General features: G+C 34.8%; 1 protein-coding gene across 3 annotated transcripts in view; it reads right to left on the bottom strand.

Annotated features, from left to right (window-relative positions):
* Positions 1 to 23257, bottom strand: part of SEMA3A (semaphorin 3A) — a 289537-nt gene that overhangs the window by 83583 nt on the left and 182697 nt on the right. For all 3 annotated transcript variants that reach the window (XM_015295177.4, NM_204977.1, XM_040654804.2), the window contains 1 exon segment: positions 18701 to 18820. In XM_015295177.4, coding sequence (XP_015150663.1) covers positions 18701 to 18820 — 120 coding nt within the window.

The following is a 23257-nucleotide window of genomic DNA, read 5'->3' as shown; positions in this document are numbered from 1 at the left end:
AACAAACACCCCGCAAGTCCACCTTTCGTTTCATAACTCTTGTTTCTTGATATATCATCATATCCTTCATTTCCCCTTTTAATCATGCAAACTTACAGCTGTCTTTTGAAACATTTTTAGATTCAACTCCAAGTGCTGTACTTGATACCATATATCATACGTTTCCTCTACTTCTTGTGAAATGGTTTCAGATAGAATACATTTAACCTTATCTTCTTACTGTCTGGATTTTGTCTTCTAGTATTCAGAAGCCTCTTTCCGAATCTCTTAAATGTAATTAATTTTAACTCATTTTATCAATTTTTGGTTACAAGTTTTAAATTCTGCACTGTTAATCTTCTTAACTAATATGAGAAGAAAAAAAAAATCATGACGATGATGCTATGGCAGATTTGTACAATATGACCCTAAATATGACAACTAACAGTCAGTAGCAGAAGCTTGTTAAAAAAAAATAATAGTATGTGTAAGCTGCAAACATAAAACGAAGTGACAATAACAGGATGTAAAATAGACCAGACTTGCTCTGTCTTACAGTGCCCAGATACTTTTCTCCCTCAGCTGCATTCCTACCTGTCTACCAGTTCTACCTTTCCATCGCATTAGCTTTTAGGCATTTTTAACTGAATACACCAAAATAATTTTCAACATGGGGATTTGACCTACCATCTTAGATGGTAGTATCTAAGGAAGAAAGCCAAATGATTCTAACAGACACATATATGCGCACTCCTATCTTTCAAATATTCTGAACATTAAAATCTACCTTAAGTTGATGTTTTTCTGAAGGATATTGTGAACTATTTCCAGTTGTATGCTAATTTGCTTCTGCTCTTGTACAATTAAATTTTATCTGAAATTTCATACTACTACCCAAGTTCCTTTCTTACATTCAATTTGTATAACATTATTCTTTCTAGTTCAGATAAATGTAGACACATATCCAGGAATTATTCTGAAATGTATTGTTTCTGTATTTCTGCTTATCTTATATTTTTTATTTCATGGAAATGAGTATCTGAGATATTATAACATGCATGATTTCTGAAGATGCATAGCTCTCTCTGTTTACAAGATATAAAGCTGAGTAACTATAGTAGTTGACTATACTTCAGAAGATTTAGATAAGGTAAAATATCTTCCACTGTTTGAAATTAGTCTATAAACTAAATCATAAGGGTGTAACTTGCAAACGCCAGGAGAGACCAGATACTTAAAGTCTCAGATCCTCCTACATACTTTCCTGTTGCTATCCATTTCATGAACTATTTTTCCTTGGCTCTTCAAGAAACTCCAAATCTCTCCTTTCACCTTCAGAATGTCTGTATTAGTCTCTAACTATTGAGAACTGAGACTTAATAACAGTTTGTCCATCACAAGTACCTAAATGCATAAAGGTTTTGGATTTGGTTTTAATTTACATATATGAGTAATCTCCCTGGAAACAATGAAATCATTTGCTCAGGTTACTTCTGAATGGGGTTTTGAAGCTGCTTTTATAAAAGCACCTTAGTGTGCAATTATATACATAGGTCATTAATGCCCAAGTTTGACAGACTGGCATATAGAGCCTAATCCTAGCTGTATAGATATCAACAAGCAGTCGGTGATCACAGAGCACAAGAGATTTGGCTTCAAAAACAACTTTTCAAAGAAATATTCAGCTCCCACGTCTTAAATCATTCACTGAAATTGCTTTAAAAAAATACAGCAACCTCTTTTTAACAGAAGTTAGTTGAACAGTTATGTATTATTGTGACTAAATTCAGCATTGCTTCATTCCTTTATTTGTATAATGAAAGTGATAGTTATTTATGCTTATTTTCATAGCTCTCCTCAGCTCTTATCAGAGGGTTAGTACATTTAAAATCTCTCTTCTTGCAATAGGCACTATTTTTCACATGCTTTATTTCTTTTCTCAAAATACCACCTTTTACTGCAATATTGTAGCATTGCTTTTGGTTTTCAATACGGATTCTGCTTAAATTTTGGTTGTAGTTTCTCTTATTGTCTTCAAATTTTACTTCAGTCCTGTTAACTTGGTAGCAATAGTCTCATAAAAAGTGGTCAGGGAAACTTGAACTAGCTAATGTAGTTAATTTAATTACAATTATTGTATGGGTTTCTTTCCAAATATGTAGTTAATAGACACTACTTTCGTCAGTAGTGAATTTTGTCTTCAGAAGATAAAATTTTGAATTTATTAATAATAATGTAATTTTAACATAATAAATTTGAAATAAGATATGCTCATCTGAAATAAGGATTTCTTAAAAATTCATAGAGAACACTCAAAAAGACTGAAGTCCATTAAAAATTACAATTATTAAGAATAGCTTCAATGTTTATTCTGAGATAGAATATACCATTTCCTTTTTTGTTTTGTTTTCCATTCTTATTTTTTTTCTTCTTCATTTAAGGCCTCTGGAAAGAATGAAGAGATATGCTTTCTTTAGAAGTTTGTACTTGTGTTTTTTGTACATCCTTCCATTTTTTATTTGGAGGCTAAGTGATATTTTCCCCAAAGAAGAAGAAAAACAATTACATTTAATAATGTTTAAGTTCTTAACCACCTCATTGAAAATGAGATTAAAGCTACCAAACCATGTAAGCACCATGAAAGTGATGTCTTTCACTTATAATTTAATGTAAACCCCATTCTAATTAATTTACATTACCTAGTTAGGTACAGAGATATGAGAATTCAAATTAAGATAGCTAAATAGTAGGAGCAAGCTGATTTATTTTTTTAAGCCCCAAACTACAGAGAACACTTAAACTTTTTTTTTTTTTTTAATAATACTATGTTGTTAAGGCACAACATTTAATCACATATTCTTAATTCCATAGAAGTAGTGTAAATATGATATTTTCCTCAGTCAAAATCAGTCAAAACTGGAGAGCCACCAATTAAAGAAAAAACTCCTGAAGTATCTCCTTCAGTAATTTAAAGCCATGTTAACGTTTGTTTATGATGTTTTAAAAGGATTAAGTCTGGATTTGTTTCTGTTTTGTTCCTTAACAAGATAAATAGAGTAAAAGAGAAAAAAAAAAAAAAAAAAAAAAAAGAGGTGAAGGTATAGCTTAGAAACATCATCTCCCTATTTTTATTTATTTTTTATTTTTTTTCTCCCTATCAAATGAATCATTTTGGACCAGGTTTTAAATCTTTTTACTCAAATCATTAATATGGCTCATCAGAGCAAGTCTGCACTTTGTATGAGTGTAATGCCAGGCTTTTTAAATGTAACTGAAATCTCCAGCTTTTCTGTCTTCTATTATCTGTTTTAAAGTATTTCAGTATTTATTATAATTAATACTCTATGAAATACACTGATTGTAAAAAAAAACAAAAAACAAGCAAACAAAAAAACAAACAAAAAACCAAGTCCTTAAGTGTTATTTAAGCTATTTGTTACAATGTCAGTTAAAATAAATCAGTTTTCAAGGGATTCTCCATCACTCTTTGACAAAAACAAAACAAAACAAAACAAAACAACAGACATTTACTTTCTTTCAGCTTTCTCTTTAAGACTTTTATTTTGTGTTTCTGATATGTCATTGCTTTTATAATGTCAGGAAATTATCCTGAGTTAAAAAATTTATAGTGCTATAATCTTTGTACGTAGAGACTTAGAATTTCTGTATTAACCATCATTTACAATGCATTCTTACTATCTCCCTTCAACGTAATCCTTTTTACAGTGGGTCATGGCTTTTCAATGTCAGCGTCAAAACACATTTTCACAAAGAAATAAAAGCCAAATTCACAAACATACAAATGACAAGCACAGAGAGCTTGTATCCCAGCTTGCTTTCCTGCAAAATCCTTTGAAAGGCTAAATGGCCGTTTCAATCCAAGCACTAATCTTTAGAGCTGTATTAGTATGTTTGAATGTAATGAGGCTCCTGTAAACAGATGTACTCTGTGACTGTACACTGAGCTTAGTTTAAGAACAGCTTATTCCAGTCACTTTCAGGCAGCTAAAAGCAGATCTGAAATAATACTTTAACTGAAATGAGAATGTCTGTGCAGGGATTTGCACTACCTTAGTGAGACATTCACAGGTTTGCTTATGGACAAGGCTTAAGTCATGCAGAAAGGTCTTCCACAATCCAAACCCTGACTACCTTGTTCAAACTTTCATTTTCTGGTTCCCTCCTTTTACTGAGGTTAATCAAAGTCAACTTTTCCCATTACATTTATATATATCCCCACTAATCTTTCAGAGAATACATAAACTTAGTAGATCTATCAGACTGAAGTATTTTTGTGATCTTGTTCCATATTAAGTGATGCGTAAACTTTCCATGTCCTAAATTCAGTATGAGTTTAACAGATTTTTCAACTAGGAACCAAAATTTTTGATCTAGATTAAACTCTACAAACTTCAAGAGATTTGTTGTCCAGTAGAGTATTCCAGGAAAAGATCTTTGGCATAGCAACCATAAGCTGATGAAGGGTGTTACTCTTTCATTACTCCCACACTTGAGAAATGAAACCAGATCTGCATTTCTTATAAACTCAAGATGATAAAATGCATAAACAGAAAGGTTTGTTAAAACAGAATAAAACAAATTGTTGTTCAGAAAAAGTAAATGAAGTTAAGCACTTCACCAGCTACAGTTAAATTGAATGTGCCACCATGACTATTGTTGATACAGCACCTTCATGATCACTGATGCTTAGCCAAGTCGAAAATGAAACTTGACTCAAGTCAAGGAAAGAAAAAAAACAAAACAGTATTTTTGCTTCAGTGTTCTGCTGTTTGACACATGGTTTGTATTGTAGGTGCAGTCATATCTCTTATGAAACCCTTTGCAAGCTGGTAAATAAATGTTAGCTTCAGAAAGTAATGTTTTGTAAACTTTTTCAGATTTTGTGCTGTTTCCGTACTTCAAACAACCTGGAAGTAAGGAATGAAAGGATTCAATTTACTGCTTTGACAAAGTAATCAGTGCCATTTGTTTTTTGATTGCACATATACTGACTCATAATTAGAAAAAATAAATTATACATCAGGGGAAAAAAATTCCTTGGAATAGAGTCTTTCTCTCTCAGACTTTTTTTTTTCCTTCCTAATTTTCCTTCAACAGCATGTCTGGAATGAGGCAGGAACACCCAATATATATATATTATATATATATATATATATACTCCTATATATATAATATACATATTATATATATATATATATACTCCTACTCTTTCTACTCTTCTCAAGAAGTAAAAATCTGTAGTATCTAAGAAACTGCAGAATGGAAAGGTCAATTATTTTAGACTCCTTATATTAAGTGTTTTATTATTAATATTAATAATTATTACTATTATTATATTCATTCTTGCATATTACAATTTTATATATTTTGGAAACTTAGTTCTTATGTGTGTAGAGGGTCTTTGAAGGACATCTGAAGCTTATTCACTGGGCAGATAACTCCACCAGGGTTATTTTATCTTGTCTGGAGGAGGTTTTTTCTGGCCTGGGGGCCTGGGATCACTTTCACATAACAATGACTGAAGCTTCATCTTTCAAGAAATCTCAATTGCAGAGAGTAAACCCAATTAAGGCCAAACCTCTTGGCCTCCTGAGAAGCCTGAGGTCTGAGGGAGAATCTATAGTACTGGTGTCATCCTCAAATGAAATTGTGCAGTAGCTTTGCATATGGCTGATAAGATGGTGCCACTAGTGCTAATTATCTCACTGACATGAAAATACAAATCATAGCATGAAAGATGCAAATTTCTATCCAGAAACTTTTTTTTTTTTTTTAACAATACTTTTCTAAGCATGCCATGAGCAAAATTTTTGGCAGTATGAGAGATTTTTTTTTCTCCCTGTTTTGTTAAAAGACATGACCAGGCAAAACATTTAAATAAGGATAAAACTTAGGTATGTGAACAATGACAATGCCTGGAGCAAAGCCAGCGGTTCAGGAGGACAGCAGAGATTTGAACTTTATACTTTCTTGTGTACATGCGAAAAGGTCTTAGATGATTCTGTTTACCCAGCGGATTTTTTCTATTTGAACAAAGAGAAAAGTAAAATATACTGTATGTTTGTCACTACTGGTTTGCATAATACTAGGAAATGATTTTTAAGTCAATGTCTATGAAATGAGCTTTCAATTCAGCTCAGCAATTATGAGGAAAAATAAATTTATCTCACTTCTGTAGTGCCCCACTCTGTCAAGGATGTCACCCATGTCATATTCCCACTTGAACACTGCTCAGAAATGTTTACACCCAGATCAAGCCACTTGCTCAACATTCCTGGTATGGTTTATATTAAGCGCAGAAGAAACCACTGGGCTAGCAATCCCTGAAAGCATCTTCCTGATGAGTCAGATAGAGCTGTTGGTAAAACTCTAGTCACTCTTTTCCAGAATTTTAACTCCATGAATAGAAGAGGTGTGAAAAGGATCAAGCAAATTTTGATATTTCTCCCATCCAGAGTGTTACTTGAGCTCTACATTCAAGCAGTACTTGAAACAGGACAATGATAATTTTGACACTGCATTTTTTATTCAGCCATTTTGTCACTGTTCTTTTTAATCAACAGCATAAACACTGTCTTACATACAAGGACAACCAAGATTATTTTACATGTAAAAATAACTGGACATACCTTCCTCAGCTTTCTGCCACCAAGCATGTTTTGCCAGATATTCTGCAATTAGCTGATTTTTAATTTCCTTGATTAATTTCTCTCAAAGGCATGTTTGAAGCCATATTATTCAAGGATTCCTCAAAGGTAACCATTTAATAGCTAAATAATCTTTAATTACTTTGCTGTAATGATACACATCCAAAGACATATACTGTTATACCATGACATCAGAGCACTTTAACCTAAAGGTAGTTATTAGCAATCCCATGAAAGATTCATAATGGATCATATTTCATTAATGGAGAGTATTGTGCTCTCCTCTGATTAGGTGCTTGCAAACATTTATTAACATATATCCCTGAGTGTGATCATGTTGCAACTCAAAGGAATCCACAGATCTTCATAAATCAGGTAGTATTTCTTTAGTAAAATACATGAAAAAGTTAAAAAAAGTCACATGACAGCTCTTCTGGAGCTGATTGATACACACAATAAAAAAGAAGATAGCTTAGGACTGGACAATATGTATGATTATGAATAGTCGTAAAACATTTGAAAAAGAATCAAAATGCAAATTACTACTGACTGCAATAATTGCTAGTTGTGAATTATATCACTAGGTGAGAAGACAGTCCAGACTAGCAGATAACTGCAGATGTACACAAATTAGAATAGATTAGATGCCATAAGTCACCTGGCCTTCTTATTGGAATGAATTCACTACAGTACGTTTATTTATTCCACATACTACTTCTTTTTATCTATGTTTTCCACTGGCAACTGACTGGTTTCTCATCTAGTCTGTTCCTCACATTCTTTTTTTTTTTTTTTTTTTTTTTGACTCATAGAGCTAAAGAAAAAAAAACATTAAAAAAAATAAAGATAAGATAAAAATACTTAGAAGCTGGGAAAAAAAAAAAAAAAAAAAAAGGTATTGAGGTATTGTCTTTGCTTGAGTTCCCAAGTAATGGTGTGGAAAGTTACTCACCCTTTTCCAATGAAATAAGTTACTTAGGAAATAACTAATTTACTCAAAGTCCAGAGGGGCATGTAGAAGTCTCAGGCATGTATTCCGACTGAGTCAAGTCATAGTCACTAAATTATTTGTCTTACATAAACGAGAGAGAGGTGAAGGAAGGAACAGAGGGGCACAGAACATTTCTCTCATATGAATGGTATTTGAAAGAAGATACAGAGATTCAGTCTGGTTTATGCTCAAGAGCTCAAAGAGGAGCCAGCACATTTTCAAATAGATTTACTGAGTGCCACAAACAGAAAGCAAGTTGTTACAAACTATGTAAACTAGAACTGAAAACGAATGGAAGAGTAAATATTTCTTTTTTCTCCTCTTACTTCAAGAGGTTTTATTCTTAGATTTTTAGGATGGAAAGAGCTGCTGTGATCCTTTAGATTGATTTCCAACATCACATAAGCATAGGCATTTGGGATTAGCACAAATATTTAATGCATTGCCTATTTCATTACTATCCTTGATAGTTACTATTCCTAATATCCCAGATACTTCCAGCAGTAAATTGATTAATTCTTCACAGTAAAAGACATAAGGACTAACTTATATGAAAAATGATTATTTATGGCCTTCAGAAGTCCCTCCCAACTCTAAGGATTCTATGATTCTTTGATTCCATGCCCATACCTTGTTTCTATATCTGATTTTTTTAGATAATTTTATAAACAGTCCTTTGTTCCTTCTCTGCACACAACACAATCTCTTATCCATTTCCCACTCCTACATTTAGATTTCCTTCCTAGTGCCGGGTACTACTGCAGCAATCAAACATTCATTACTGTACCAGGCCTCAGAAGTTTCCACACAAGTACCGTTTAAGGATGAAGGAGTCCTGTCAGACTTTTAAGATCTTGAAATACTTGATGGTTAATCTGTGTCATCTTATACCAGAAAAAAAAAAAAGAAAAAGTGATGAAAAAGGATGGAAGATTGTATACCAATAAAAAACATTGCCTTTATAAAGGTATTCTTAAAATTTAGAAGGTGGTGTCATGGTTAAAACACCTGTTCATATTTTGGAGATCTTTCCTTTTGCTGACATATTCTCCATGGTTTATATTCACATATGAGATTAATTCTTATTTATATAGATTCTCTCTTTAACAAGCAAAGTTCTAATCATTAATCAAAGCATTGATATTTACCATTGTTTTGTTATTGAACATGGAATAGTGGTATTTTTTAACTTATTTTGATAGTAAAAAATTTGAGATGTTCTTTGTACAACACAGGGCAGAGAAGAAATTCAGCTTATGAAACTTGCAAAAGCAAGAAGGCATCTGGAAAGTATTATGGAAACATTTTCACATAAATATGAGTCTGTCCATAAAAAGAGGATGGTCAAGATATCAAGAGAAGAACAATTATTTACTGTTCCACCAGGCAACCAATGGAAATACCTATGCACTGGTCTTTCCTCACAGAAATAGTAGCTTCACCTGCAGCTGCTCTGCTTTTTGTCAAAGTAGAAATAAGATTTAATCATTGTGGAGAAGCCAGTTTTGTCATGCCAAACATGCAGCTGTTGATGAAAGGAAGAATAGGGTGCTTGGAAGCACACCAAAGGAGCCTCCCACTGCTGGAAAGCTACTTTTTTCTTTCCTGAATCTGTTTGAAAAATTACTTCTAAATCCATGAGTACTCTCATCTTTGCTCTGGAGAAATGCTTCTTTTCTGGGTATTCTGAGTGGGTGAGTCTCTTACAACCAGATGTAGCAGGAGGATATTTTTTAGAGAAGCTTAACCATGGCCACCAAGAAGGCTGTACTGCTGCCACAAACAGCCTGGGCCTTCCAGGGAATGACCAGAGTCCTGCCACTCTGCAAAACACACACTGAGAGGACACAAAAGGGATATATGTGAGGTCGATCTGAAAGTATGGAAATAAGCAATGTTTTCAGACACACTTTTTAAATGGTATGTCTGAGAGTTGAATATATCCCACAGCCTCTAAAACCCAAGTCTGAAAAGTACTTCACAACATATTAGCTCATAAAATTTTAGAAAAAGTCCAACAAAGTCAATTAATGTCAGTAGGACCCTGGTTATCTCCTTTCATCTGCATATTTACAATATTCTCCCATTCATTTGTGGTTGTGCATTTCACAGCTCCTTGGCCTGTATGTGGAGCATCACCCGCAGCTGAAATCTGCTGCACTGTGACCTTGATTGTTTAAAGCCTATTTGACAAGATGTTTGTACTGAGCTACAAACGAAATACAGTCACTTCCTTCAGCTGTAGAAATCACACTTAACATGTGATTCTTCTCCATGAGGTCAGGCCATGTCAAATGGAGATTTGTGACAAGGATCACACAATAAAAAATGTTGCTTTGATGCTGATCTATCAAAATCTGTGCTTGGTAATGCCTTCTTTCAGTTTTGCTTCTTCCTACACCTCTAAATCAAGAAATAATTCTATTATTTATAAATCATTTCCTCAATTAAGGCTGTCTACAGTATATGCTGGCTTTCCATTGTTTTTATTAAATTATTTTCTCAACAGATGGTGGTTTGTTATTTTTTTCCTCCCTTGTGTTGGTTGAAAGATCAAAGGATTCAGCCATACTTGTCTTTTATTTCAAAAGGTGTGTGGATGAAATTCTGCATATGTTTCATGACTGTGAAGCTTGGTGAATACTTTAAATTGTTACTCTAACAAGAGGCAAATGCTGAGCTTTTGTGCTATTAAGAACACTATGGACTCTGTTAATAGATGAACACAGTATTCACACCCAGAAAACTGGATCTACATCTTAATTTGATTGTCATCTCTCTAAATAAAACAATCTAAGTTTGTAATGAATAAGGATAATTGTATTATCTCAGGGCAAAATTAGGTAATCATGTGCCAGTGGGAATATTTACATTCTGGAAATAAAAAATTTATCATAACATCCTTTAATGGATAGAAAAAAATAATTAATATCCACTTGCAAATAGTGGATGTATTCTCAGCTTTACTGGTAGCAATCACTACAATTAATATTTTTAAAGCAATCACAAATCTCTGAGTCATCTCTCTAGTAAGGCTAGAAAATCATGCTTTTTCTCTAATTATACAAACGAGTAAACATCAGTCTGTTACACTGATACAGGGCTCCACTGAAGAAAACTGTTTCACGAAAAAGCACCCCACATTTTAAAGTAAAACAAGTATTAGAACCAGCTCCTAAGAGTTCCTTTAACTTGAATCATACATTATCTGAACATATTCAATGTTATTCATCCTTTATGTGACATGATTTTAAGGCATAGACTCATAAAGTAAGATAGTACATGTCTTAGAAGTGAAAATCCACTTAGCAGTCCTGTATGTGCACGTGCGCACTCTCCAGTCCACGAATTTCCTTCCATGGAGGTCTCTTTCTATCTCTTTTTTTTTTTTTTTTCCTCCCCTCTAGCAGCATAAACAAAAGTTTTCCCACAGTTCTGAGACTCATTTCTTTGAACCTAATGAATATGTCGACTGGCTTTAGTTTCTCATTCATGGAAGTCATTCAGCTGTGGCATACTGTATACAGTTCTCCACTGCAATCAACCAGCATTTCTCAGTAACAGAAGGCCAAAAGCTGGGTACACTGGGAGAACAATGGTCTTCTTAGTTATCTCAGTGGAAGCGTGCTAGCGCATAGATTTCACTCATTAGAAGATGATGGGTTCAAAATCAATGCTACCCCTCATGCTAGGCTCTTTTTTTGTATTAAGAAAATCTAGATTTTTTTTTCCTGTTACTTTGTGTGAGGCAATTTTTTGGAATATCAGAAGAAAATAGATAGGATTTTGCTACTACCGAACTTCAGTCAGTGGCATGGCAAGCCTCTAATGATCAAACCAAATCCACAGAAACACCAGTGCTGTCTACAGACCTTATTCTTATCAGTGCTCTTTCATCTCAGGGAAGTTTTCAATTAAACCAAACTGCAGAATGCTGGAAGATCACCTGCAGCGTGATTTACATTTTCTTTAAAACATATATATACGATAAAGTGAATTCAGAGTTAGTATATTTAAATTATTAATATCTCTGTATATCTATATACATTGTTTATGAATGGACTCAGAGGTCTGCCATAACATTTTAGATATATTTATCACGTTCTAAACAAAAGTTATTTGCGAAATAGCCAAACTAATCAGATTTTAATAATAATAGGGGGTTCATTATTGTTTTCTGCTGTGCAACAAATGGCCACTGCAGTTGTAAATTTCATGTCGTTGTTTTGCCTCTTATCTCACACCTCTTTTCTATATGACTTAATGAAGAACTGTGCTTTCATTTTGCTTAAGTCAATTAAGTCTGTGGTCTTTGGAATAAAGGTGAGGAAATAAAATAGCCCAACATACTGTTTTGACTCATGACAGTTTTAAAATTTGATTTCATTTCCAGCTTGTAAATGTTCAACTTGTAAATCTCCAAGTGAATCTCAGACATAATTACTGACTTTCTGTCACTTCAGACATAAGTAGATTCCAAATTGTGTAGGTGTAATTATGAAATATACAAGGGCAGAACTGAATGTATTTAAAAGACAACTGAAAACCTACAACGTTCACATTTCCCGTAAATGATTAAAGCATGACCCTTTGCTAAATACTTTCCCCCAAAATGGTATTTTTTACTGTATCTGGATTTTAAGATACAGAGCCAGATTCTTAGGAGTAGTCCTATTTTTAGAATTGTATCTTTTTGCTGTTAAACAGAAGAGAGTGGATCAGCAGGTTCTCAAATATTCCGCTGCCATAAATGCTCATCCTTCTCAATTAACTATGTCAGGAAAATGAACACTGCCTGCAAATCTAAATGATTATGCATTTAATTTTGTGGTCAACTCCAAAAGTTTAGTAACTATTATAATATTACTAGGAAATCAATTCTTATCCTGTTAAAATAGGATACTTAGGAAAAAAAAATCACAATATTCTTCAGTATCTCTCTTTGCTTGGGATGAAACCTCTGTAACACCTGTGTAGAATGAAGTTTAATTCATAAATTAACCTATTCCAACAGCAAAATTAACATATTAAGAATAATAGTCTCACTTTAAAACAGCTACTCAGGAAATAAATTTTTATTGGAATTATCTTTTGGTTCAGAGTGACAGAATGGAGTTTTGAAAAATGTGAATTTTGTTATCATATCATTTAGCAGTCAAGTGTTCAAAATGCAACAAAAGTCAAAGGAGATCTGCAACATATTCCAAGACAGGCCTTCATAAATAATAGGCTTTAACTATCAGCCTGATTCATATTTGTTTACAAAGAGGTTTACGGAGTTTTTCAAAAAGTCTTTTAAATGGCGATCAAGTTACCTCTTCATGCTGATCTCCTACTTCTGTAACTTTATCACAAGATAATTCCATGTAACAAGAGATGCCATAAGGGAAATAAGAAATAAATACTGCTGCATGATGGTGCTTATCAATACATCGATCTTTCCACAACACATCCTGGTTTTCTTATGGAAGTGTTTGTTAAGCATTACTAAAATAAATTGCTCATCTAGTTTGTGCTATGACAAAGGATAGAGATGCTCTCTGTTCCCTTCCTGTACTCCTGTAAATATTCTCTTTGAGTTATTGGAAAGTTCTCTTGACATATCCCTTCCCAATCAATAATACAGTCAATTATGGCTTGCAAAAACTATTACATGCTATATATAGCTACATATAACTTCATATAAAAATATATACTTCCTAAATGCTAGGAAGATTACACATATGCCAAGATTTACTCTTCTTGACAAGCAGAGGTAAATTGTACATATGTGAAAAGCCTGATTTCATGCAGTCTTCATATAGGGTAGCCTGAGGGACTGGAAATGAACGCAATATGGATTAGTAGAAGTGATGGTTTGTAGATCCATCAGCCTCCAGAGGAATAAAGGCCCTTTATTTTGTGATTTTGGCCATTGGTCCTGTGAGATGCCTGGACTGATGTGAGTGTAATGATGACTACTGTGATGCCTACAGACTTCTGCAAACTACAGCAAAAAAAATCCAGTACATGCAGCTTTCAAATATAGCAGAAAGCATAAGGAAATATTTGTTTTTCCAGGAAAAAATCAGCCAGAAGAATGAAAGCAATGCTTTAAAAAGTGTTTACACAAGCTGGAAATCTTTATTTTCATGTGTACTGACTGGATCTGAACTAGCCTGAAAAATACAACCATCTCTGGACCAAAATAAGCTGTTACTGCCTGTAAACTAGATATTCCTTTATTGACATTTCTCTAAGATTACAGTTGTGCTTATTGGTATGTCATTGTATCACATAATTATTACATCAACATGACGTATCATCATCAAAAATAAGGGTCATCCTTTAAGAGTATCTCTTCCATTCATACTTTCTGTATGTATTTGATAAGCATATAATAACTACATAAAGGTATAATAAATTAAATAGGAAGAAAATTAACCTGAGTTGATTCTTAACCTAAAAAAAATCATTTGCTCAAATATTTCACTTAAAAACCATAGATCAGATTCTTAAATGATGTAGTCTAGTCTACAGTCTTCAATGAAGTTGGGCCAATTTATGCCACACCTGCTGCTAGAGAAGTCAATATTTCACTGTGGATTTTATTTTAGAAAACGAATACTAGAATAGAATCATAGAATCATAGAAAGATTCGGGCTGTAAGGGATCTTTAAGATCATCCAGTTCCAAACCCCCTGCTATAGGCAGGGACACCAGGACCAGGTTGCTCAAAGCCCCATCCAGCCTGGCCTTGAATGCTTCCAAGGAGGGGGGATCCACAACCTCTCTGGGCAAACTGTTCCAGTGTCTCCCCACCCTCACAGTAAAAAAAATTCTTCCCAATATCTAGACTAAATCTACCCTCTTCCAGTTTAAAACCATTTCCCCTCATCCTGTCACTACCTGCCCATATAAAAAGTCCCTCCCCAGCTTTCTTGTAGGCCTACATTACACAACATTTTCTTTCAACAGTAGCACTGGTTCTTCAAGTAGTGTCCCTGCAAAGTCATTCTTCCAAGAAAAAAACCTTTTTCTGTCACTATATGCATATATCTGTATAATATGTACCGACATATATAATTAGAGGTGGTTGAAAAAAGCAGATGCATAAGTATATACGAACAGGATGTCCATTACTTAGAAAATGCACTCTAGACCCCTTCTAATGTAAAGGGAAAAAAAAAAAAAAAGACGGTATACTTCAGCAAAATTTTATGAGGTGAACTAAAAATTTTTAAAATACACAGAGACCGGAAAAAGTAAATACGTTACAGGTGGTAGCGTTATATAACTTCATATGCAATAACTTAATGTTTTATGTACATCATAAATCTGAACTGAACTTAGAGCTTCTTTTTTGATTACGAATGAGAAATAAACTGCAACTAAAGGGATCTCAGACCTTTTAAGTTCATCCAGTTAAAAATGAGTTTTGATCTGTCAGACATTGACAAGAAATTTGGAATTAGGAGACAGTAAAAGAAGCTGGGTTAGTTCTTCAGACAGCATCTATTGATTTACCTCCACTGAAGAAATTCTAATGTATTCCTGCTGAGGATCTGGCAAACAGTTTTGTACAGCTCTTTGCAGTTCCTTCCTTGAGTGTTAAAAAAAGTGCACTCTATACTTCCACCTGTATATGAGGGTTAAGTAAATGGAAATTTCTGTTCTTTCCTTAAACAGGACTGTTCCCCACTTGTTCATGCAAATTACCCCAAAGGGAGCCCTGGGGAAATGGAGCAGGGCTGCTCCCACTGCTCAGGCACACACAAGCAGGTGCATTCTGCATCCTGTTGTGCTTTTCTAGTGGGTTTAATGCACCTCTGTGTCTCCCTGCAGTTGTATGTGTTCCTTTCAAGTGCAGATCTGACTTCTGAAATTTTGCAGCCATAAGGATATCATTCCTGCACATTTGGTACTGTTTCCACAGAAGTCAATGGGAGCAAAGCATAGCTCTGCTAATTACTTTCTTATATTGCGTAGTAATTGCTTTCTTATACTATATTGCATTAGCTGGAGAGAATGTTGCTTGTTGCCCAACTTTACGTCCCCAAAGCTGCTGTAGGTGCCTGTGTTAGGTCATCTTACTTAAATTCAGACATATACAGTATAGATATTTGCATACAAGCCAGTTTGCCCCATTCAGTGAAGGTACAAATATAGCCTCTCCCATGGATGACCTCAAGGTTTAAATTAGGTTCTCCTCAGGTATTTTGCACATACACATGTTATGTTCTGTCTAAATATGTTCTTTCCTGCTTACTCATGGCTTACGTGCTTAAAGTCTATTCAAACATTAGCTTTATTCTTCTCTCTAAATACTGTGGTTATTCACTCCCACATCTGGAATGGATTTAAGCACAGATTAGTCTGCTTTACTCCTTAGAATGCAGTGTAATTCACAACATATTAGGCTGTATACATTTGCACAGATCATTTTTAATCAGATGCACAGCATGCTGTTCATATCCTTTTACCTTTTTATTATTATTTCTTATACTGTAGTTCGTCAAACTCAATTATATCTGCCTAGTTTCATCACTAGAAATAGCTTTCTTCAAGCATGGAATAGAGCTGCAATACTGTTTCATATCGAAGAGATATTCAACAGACTTAACAAATCATATTCCCCATTACTTTATGACTGTCACACAAAGTAATTTATTTCCTTTCCCCGGACATAAGAAATGTACCATATTCCAGCCTCTTGCAGCCTATGCCAATTGCTTCCAGTGTCTCCTCTATCATTTCCCACTCTTTTCTTTAAGATTAGATATTAGATATTTTCCATCCTCTTCAGTTTGACACACACTAATATCCTCTCCTCCAACAGACTCACACAGGTGGGTTCTATTCTGCCATCACATAAACAAGCGATTTTATTAGACAGTAGGTACATTCCCCAACTATTCCTCTAATCTGTTCACATTTACTCCTCTAAGTGCTTTAAAATAAACAAGCAGATGGTGAAGGCCGTTAATTTTCCACAAGTTTGTGGCCAAAAATGAATCCTCAGGAAATATTTCAGATAGCAATTTTTTTAACTCAAAATCAATCCCTCACCTTCATTTTCACTTTTTACCTTTTTTAGTGTGTTATGAAGGCATAAACTAGTTATGATACAGAAGCAGTGGCTCTTTGACATGTCCATTGCTGCTGTTTGACATCAGCACATAAACCAGCTGGCTCCTACAGATGCAGAGTGCAGGGCTAAGATTGCATCCTCCCACTCTGGAATAGCTGCTGTCAGTCAAACACACTCCTCTTGCCCCTGCTCCTGCAGAAGGTGCATATCTGTAATTCCTGACTAGGCCGCTGGTGTAAAAGAAAAAGCTCTAACTCAGAGAGAGGCAGTCCAGATTATTTCTCGTTGCAAACCTAATCAATTCATTTACTCAACTCATTCTCACTTCATCAAGAGACAGGTCACAGGTTGACTACCACATTTGTGAAAGCCTGATATTAGGTGGGTACAGCTGCCTCCTTCTTGCTCCAGTTTCTCTCAGCACAGATAGAGATGGACTGAAAAGGCAGTGACTCCTCCTGTACAATCATCCAGAGAATACAGAAGAAGAAGGTGAGGATAATTTCACTCAGTTTAAATATGAAATCAGAAGCTAACAGGGACCATGACAGTTCAGAGGAAGATTCTCTTTTCTCTGGTTTGGGAAGCTGAAACCACAGTCCATGAAAATGATTCAGGCACTGGGTGCTAACAAACTCACTGTGTAAATGACCAAAAAAAGTAATGATTTAGATTTTGTTGATAGTTATGAACTGCTAGAAGGAAGCTAAAACAAACCTCTTCTTTCAGCTCCTGGGCCAAATGCATCATTGACCCAAGTCTTTCAAAACACAGAATGTTAAACCAAGGTTGGATCTGGCCTCACATCTCATATCATCCTTCCTATAAATTCTTGATAAAGTGGGTGTTATTTTTATGGCACAGTCATAAAACAGCCAAACACAGAAGTAAATGACCTCATACCAGCTATCTCTCTGCAGATAGATTCACTTGGCAGATAGCCAAGGATTGATTGACACACATCTTACAGAACTAGAGTTAATTAATACATCTACCAATTCCCAAATGGATCTCAGGAAGCAGAGAATCTGTTTAATGCAGTAAGCAGTGACATACTGTGTGTGGTCAAGATACAATCATTAATTGCCAAGAGTGCATTCTGGAATAAAACATTAACTAATACATATATGTATATATATATAAAAAAAAAAAAAAAAAAAAAAAAAAACGCACACACAAAACCATTCTACACTGCAGCTCCTTTATTCCTTCAAAACCTTATGTTTAGAACATTATAAAAACTCATGTTTCAAATATCAAAATATATTTTTATAGAGAAGAATAGTTTCCAGACTATAAAGTCAACACTCAAAAAGTGTTAGCTTTTCTACAAGAAGAATTTCTGTTTTTTAAATAATTGACTCCTCGTTCAGTTAACAGTGATGTCTTTCTTTTCAGAGAAATTTGAAAACCTGAATTGCAAAACCATCAAGTAAGTTGAAAGAGTTGTTCTTCAGAGATCACAGAAGCACCAAGTAAGACACAGAAGTACTAAGCAAAAGTCAGCAAAATAAAGGTGAGGAAAATGAGGAAAGGAGAGAGAAAACGATTTATTTTGTGAGGAAACAAAACTTAGGTTGTATACAAAACCCAGTTGCTATGTCAGGTCAAATCTGAGAAGTGGTATTTATGAATATGTAACACTGTTTTAAATCCTAGCTGGGAGAAATCTACTGTCGTGTCAGACTGTACCAACAAGTAAGACACTAAAAGATAGAGTTGGTCTCAGATTAAAGGCACTGGCTGAACTGTGAAGTAGGCCGAATGGGCTTATTGGTATTTATGTAAGACCCTGGGGGAAAGGATGTTGTGTGTGGGAGAAAAGCATAGATTCAGTTGTGATCTATCAATCAGCATGTCAGCATCAGAGGCAGGAGCAGGTCCTACCAGATCTGTTCCCTGAGCCACAGAAACGAGTGAGTGTGCCTCGTGGCTAAACACCAATAAAGATTAAATGAGAGAAAAGAGAAATATTGTTTTAAGATAATTTACCTCAGGATGGCTTCCAACTTCAATATAAGTGCACATGGGATGAAAAGCCCCCGTTCCACAAGCGTACAAGTGTGTTTGGTTATAAGTCTTAAGCACCTTGATGAAATTAGCACATTCTCTCTGCAAAGAAAATGAAAAAAAAACATTTATCCACAAAGTTAATTCAGTGATTATGACTAATAGGAGTGCTTCTCAGTTGTGGATATACGTCTGAATGAGCAGATTTTAAAGGTGTGATCATTTCAAGCTGTTTATAACCATGTTTAGCATGAAGTATTTAATAAATACCCTGATTTAGGATCTCATCTAAATATCTTTGGTTGTCATTTAATAAAGTGTCCAACCCCGAAGAAAAAATTACACAACAAATTTTCCTCACTTTTGTTTCAGACACTTTTCATCTCTGTAATTTATGGCACTGCCATGTTTGTAAGACAAAGCCCATTTATAGAAAAGTGTCAGAATGAAATAATAATGAAGAAAAATGGACCAACTGTTTGTATTCAATTAAGAAACAGTTAGGGGAAAAGAAAAAAAAAAAAAAAAAGATGGGCCAGATGGAAAGAGTTGATGAAAAACAAATCATTAATATAACATTTCTAACAACAGTATGAATGCTGCCTCATTTCTATTGTCTATGCTTAGGTAACAGTTCTGAAAGGATGAATATGTGTTTAACTTTATTGAAACTGTGTACCACTCCTGGAATGTAAGCTATGCAAGACTTGGATTTTACATTTTCTATCTGACCAAATTATCCATCATGAGTGATTTTAGGTGTCAACACTCAAAAAAAAGTACTAACAGTCCCGAGCACAAACATAATCTGTTATCTGTTAGCAAAAATATCATCATTAATGCCTAATGGTATTAAAATGGAAATATCTAACTTGATAGTCAAGATGATTTTTTTTTCTGTTTATTTAATATTTTCATTTCAATCGGGTCTAACAATGAAAGTAAACATCAATGCCTGTGAATCAGTCTACTAACACAATTATAAATAATGAATTTCAAATACAAGAAAATAAAAATGAAATAAAATAGCCATTTCCAGTAAAGTTTATGTAAAAACAAACAAACAAAAAAACTGAGGAAGCTTTTCCATGTATATATTTTCTATTTGTCTGAAGTCTGCATCAGCATTTGGGTTCAGCCCCAAAAGTGCTTGCTCATCCATCTCTATTTCTATAATCTCCATTTCCTACTTCTGCTAACAGTACTCAGTACCTCTCCAAGTATACTAGGACACACGGTGATAACCACCTCTGCAGAGATCTCAATGACTGGTATTCTCCCTCTCTGTAACTTGCTTGCTAATTTAACTAGATAATCTCAAACAGAAAATAATGTTTCTGCCATGAAAATGCATGTGCAATTTGAAGCATGCCTTAGGCTTCTACTTCGACAAGCAACAAACTCAGATAAAATACTGATTCTCTGCTTCTCATAATGCACTGCACTGAAATGACATCGCTCCTCCAATGTTACTCTTTATTTGCATAACAGATAACAGAGATGTATTAAAAAGTGTACCCCAGAGAAAAGTATACAGAATCATACTATATCTTTGGTCTACTGCTGACAACTTAAGTTATCTTTCCAACTGAGATGGAAGAGAAAACATAAAGATAGTTAAGGTAATCCAACAGGAAATTGAAAGAAATAGAGCTGGATGTTACCAGAGGTCTCTCTTAATTCTTTCCATTCTGACCTTTCTTAATGAAAACACACACAAACTCTGGTGCATGCATATTCTTCCTCCCACACATATATAAACACAAAAATACATTTATCATATAGATTCACAAACTGCTTTGCACTGTCACAGTGGTAGAGTATTAAGCAAATACCTGGCATAAATCATTTAAATTACATTGTATATCTGTATTGTCCTTAATGTTATTTTCCTTTGTTCTTTTCAATAAAAGAAATATGGAGAAACTGCAAATGTATTAATAATTCAATGCCTGCAAGAGTAAAAATGAGCAACAACTGTAAATTCACAAAACATTAAAATAAATAAAATTGAAGCAGATCTTTAAAGCTCTGATATTCCATGTTCCAGCTGAAGCATCTAACATTGACTCCACTCAATTTAAAACTGACCATCAATTTGTGTATTATTAAAGAATCCAGAATTTTCTTCCTTACATTTGGATCTGGACAAATTTAACTATATTCCTGTTTCAGTAGCATTATGCCTCGGTTTTCCTGATTTCATGTACCGTGATTTTAGAAATGTCTTTATGATCTACTATGTTTTATAAAAGTTTTAAGAATTGCCTGCTTGGAGAAAATGAAATATCAGGTGCCAATGGTCATACATCTTTACAAAAGGCTAGATCTACATCCAGTGTGGATTTAAACAGGTTTCAGTGGAGCTATTCTGATTTACAGTAACATGGTATCTGTGGCATTATATACAATCACTAAATACTGTTCAGCTGCCTATGACACAAAGCAAAAGGTTTCAGATAGCTACTATTTTAAACGTGAGATGGAAAACCCTCCTTGGTTTGGGAGCAGAACCTTCTTTGATTCCTATAGATAAAAATTTAGAAAAATTTGACCAGCTTTATTGAATTACTCCAGATTAGCCCACAGGAGAAAGAATGAGAAACAAACAAACAAACAAACAAACAAAATAAAACAGAGAATTTAACTTTATCATAGCTATACTTTTGCTTCAACTGTTCAGGATTGTAGTGGAACTGTTATTATTGGTAGAGTTAATCCATAAATACATTATATTCATATAAAAATTGCTTATAAGAAATTTGGCTTATTTATCTCTGCTTTTAAGCTCTCTTTAATTCATTATGCAACACGTTTTTTTACAGTAGTTGTCTGAGAAAGATACAATCCAGTTAAACAGGCGGGAAGGTAAATACTTAAAACAATAAACCTTTGACAATAACAAATAAATTTATGTAACATTTAAAGTTCCCAGTCCAGCTCCAACTGCTCATATAGCTTCCCTGTGTTTTATAGCTGCATAAAGGAACCATTAAGGTCTATTCAGTAAATTCTCATACACTTCCCTAACAGATTAGATTTCTTTATACATTTTACATGATTGTAAAAAAAATAAATAAAAAGGGGTATTAAACCACAATAAATGACATCAAAGTAAAGTTATAGTTCTGATTTAAGCCCTTGTCAACTCAGGAAGCTCAAAGCGAAGTTTCCTCCCTCCCTGGGAGACAGGGCTATTCTTGTTGGAACAATAGCAACAGCCTCACTTATTTCAATTGCAGCATAACTGGAGTCCTTCCTTTGTCTGAGCATGCTTAAGTACAGCTGCACAGATCCACTATGATGTGTGGAAACATCACTGTACCTATGAGTTGGTGGGTGATACCCTGAGTTGAGAAAGAATCTGCTCCATAATGGTGAATATTTAATTTTCCCCATTTATGTGATTCTGGGAAGAAAAAGTTTCCCATAAATCTGTACTGTAACAATTTTAACAGGTCTGAATGATTTATTTAAACTCCAAATCTCAGCATGCATGTATGCTGAAGAAGATAGTACTATCAGGGAAAATGTGTGTGCCTCGAGAAGACTTGGACCTACCAGTACATGAGATTTGGGTTACTTGACTCAAGTGTCCAGGATCTACTTCCTCATTCTTTCCCTAGCTGCACTGGTATTCAGTTGTGGAACCTGGCACACAGCTCTGCTGGTCCCAGAATTGGTGGATACATCAATTCAACTACAAAGCAACAACCAACCCGCTTGGCTGGAGGCCCAATATTACGTGGTTGCCTCTAATTGGGCTTGTCCCACTTGGCAATTGCATCTCCTGCTGCCGGACCCTCAGGCCAGCACTGTACTGTTGGTATGAAGGTCCATGCCAGCAGAAGGAGGCATTTCCACTACATAATCTTTGAGCGCAAGGTACTGGAAAAGAAGCAAAGCCTACAAAAGGAATGTAGCATCTTGGTAAATTCTAGTAGATAGGAGAAAATATCCACTGGAGATACAGAAGATATCTTGGTACTCAGCCTTGGTGAGGCCTCACCTCGAGTACTGTGTTCAGTTTTGGGCACCTCAATACAGAAAGGACATGGAGGTGCTGGAGCAGGTCCAAAGAAGGGCAACAAGGCTTGTGAAGGGCTTGGAGAATATGCCCTATGAGGAGAGACTGAAGGAACTGGGGCTTGCTCACAGCAAGAGCAAGGCTGGTCTCTTCTCACTGGTGACAGGTGACAGGGTGAAAGGAAATGGCCTCAAGTTGCACCAGTGTAAGTTTAGGTTGGATATCAGGAAAATCTTTACAGAAAAGGTTGTTCAGCACTGGAAAAGGCTCCCCAGGGAGGTGGTTGAGTCACCATCCCTGAATGTGTTTAAAAACCATTTGGATGCGGTGCTCAGGGATGTGATTTAGTGGAGGGTTGTTAGAGTTGGGGTAGTTTGGTTAGGTTGCAGTTGGACTCAATGATCTTTAAGGTCTTTTCCAAGCTGAGCAATTCTATGATTCTATGATTCTATTCTAGGAAAGGAACTAAGAGACAGAAGCTGTAATGGTCAAATTATCAGGGAACTTAAACA

Source organism: Gallus gallus, chromosome 1 (assembly GCF_016699485.2).
Source record: "Gallus gallus isolate bGalGal1 chromosome 1, bGalGal1.mat.broiler.GRCg7b, whole genome shotgun sequence".
Classification (NCBI taxonomy): domain Eukaryota; kingdom Metazoa; phylum Chordata; class Aves; order Galliformes; family Phasianidae; genus Gallus; species Gallus gallus.
The sequence above is the reverse complement of the archived record's forward strand: the minus strand, read 5'-3'. Positions and strand labels throughout refer to the sequence as shown.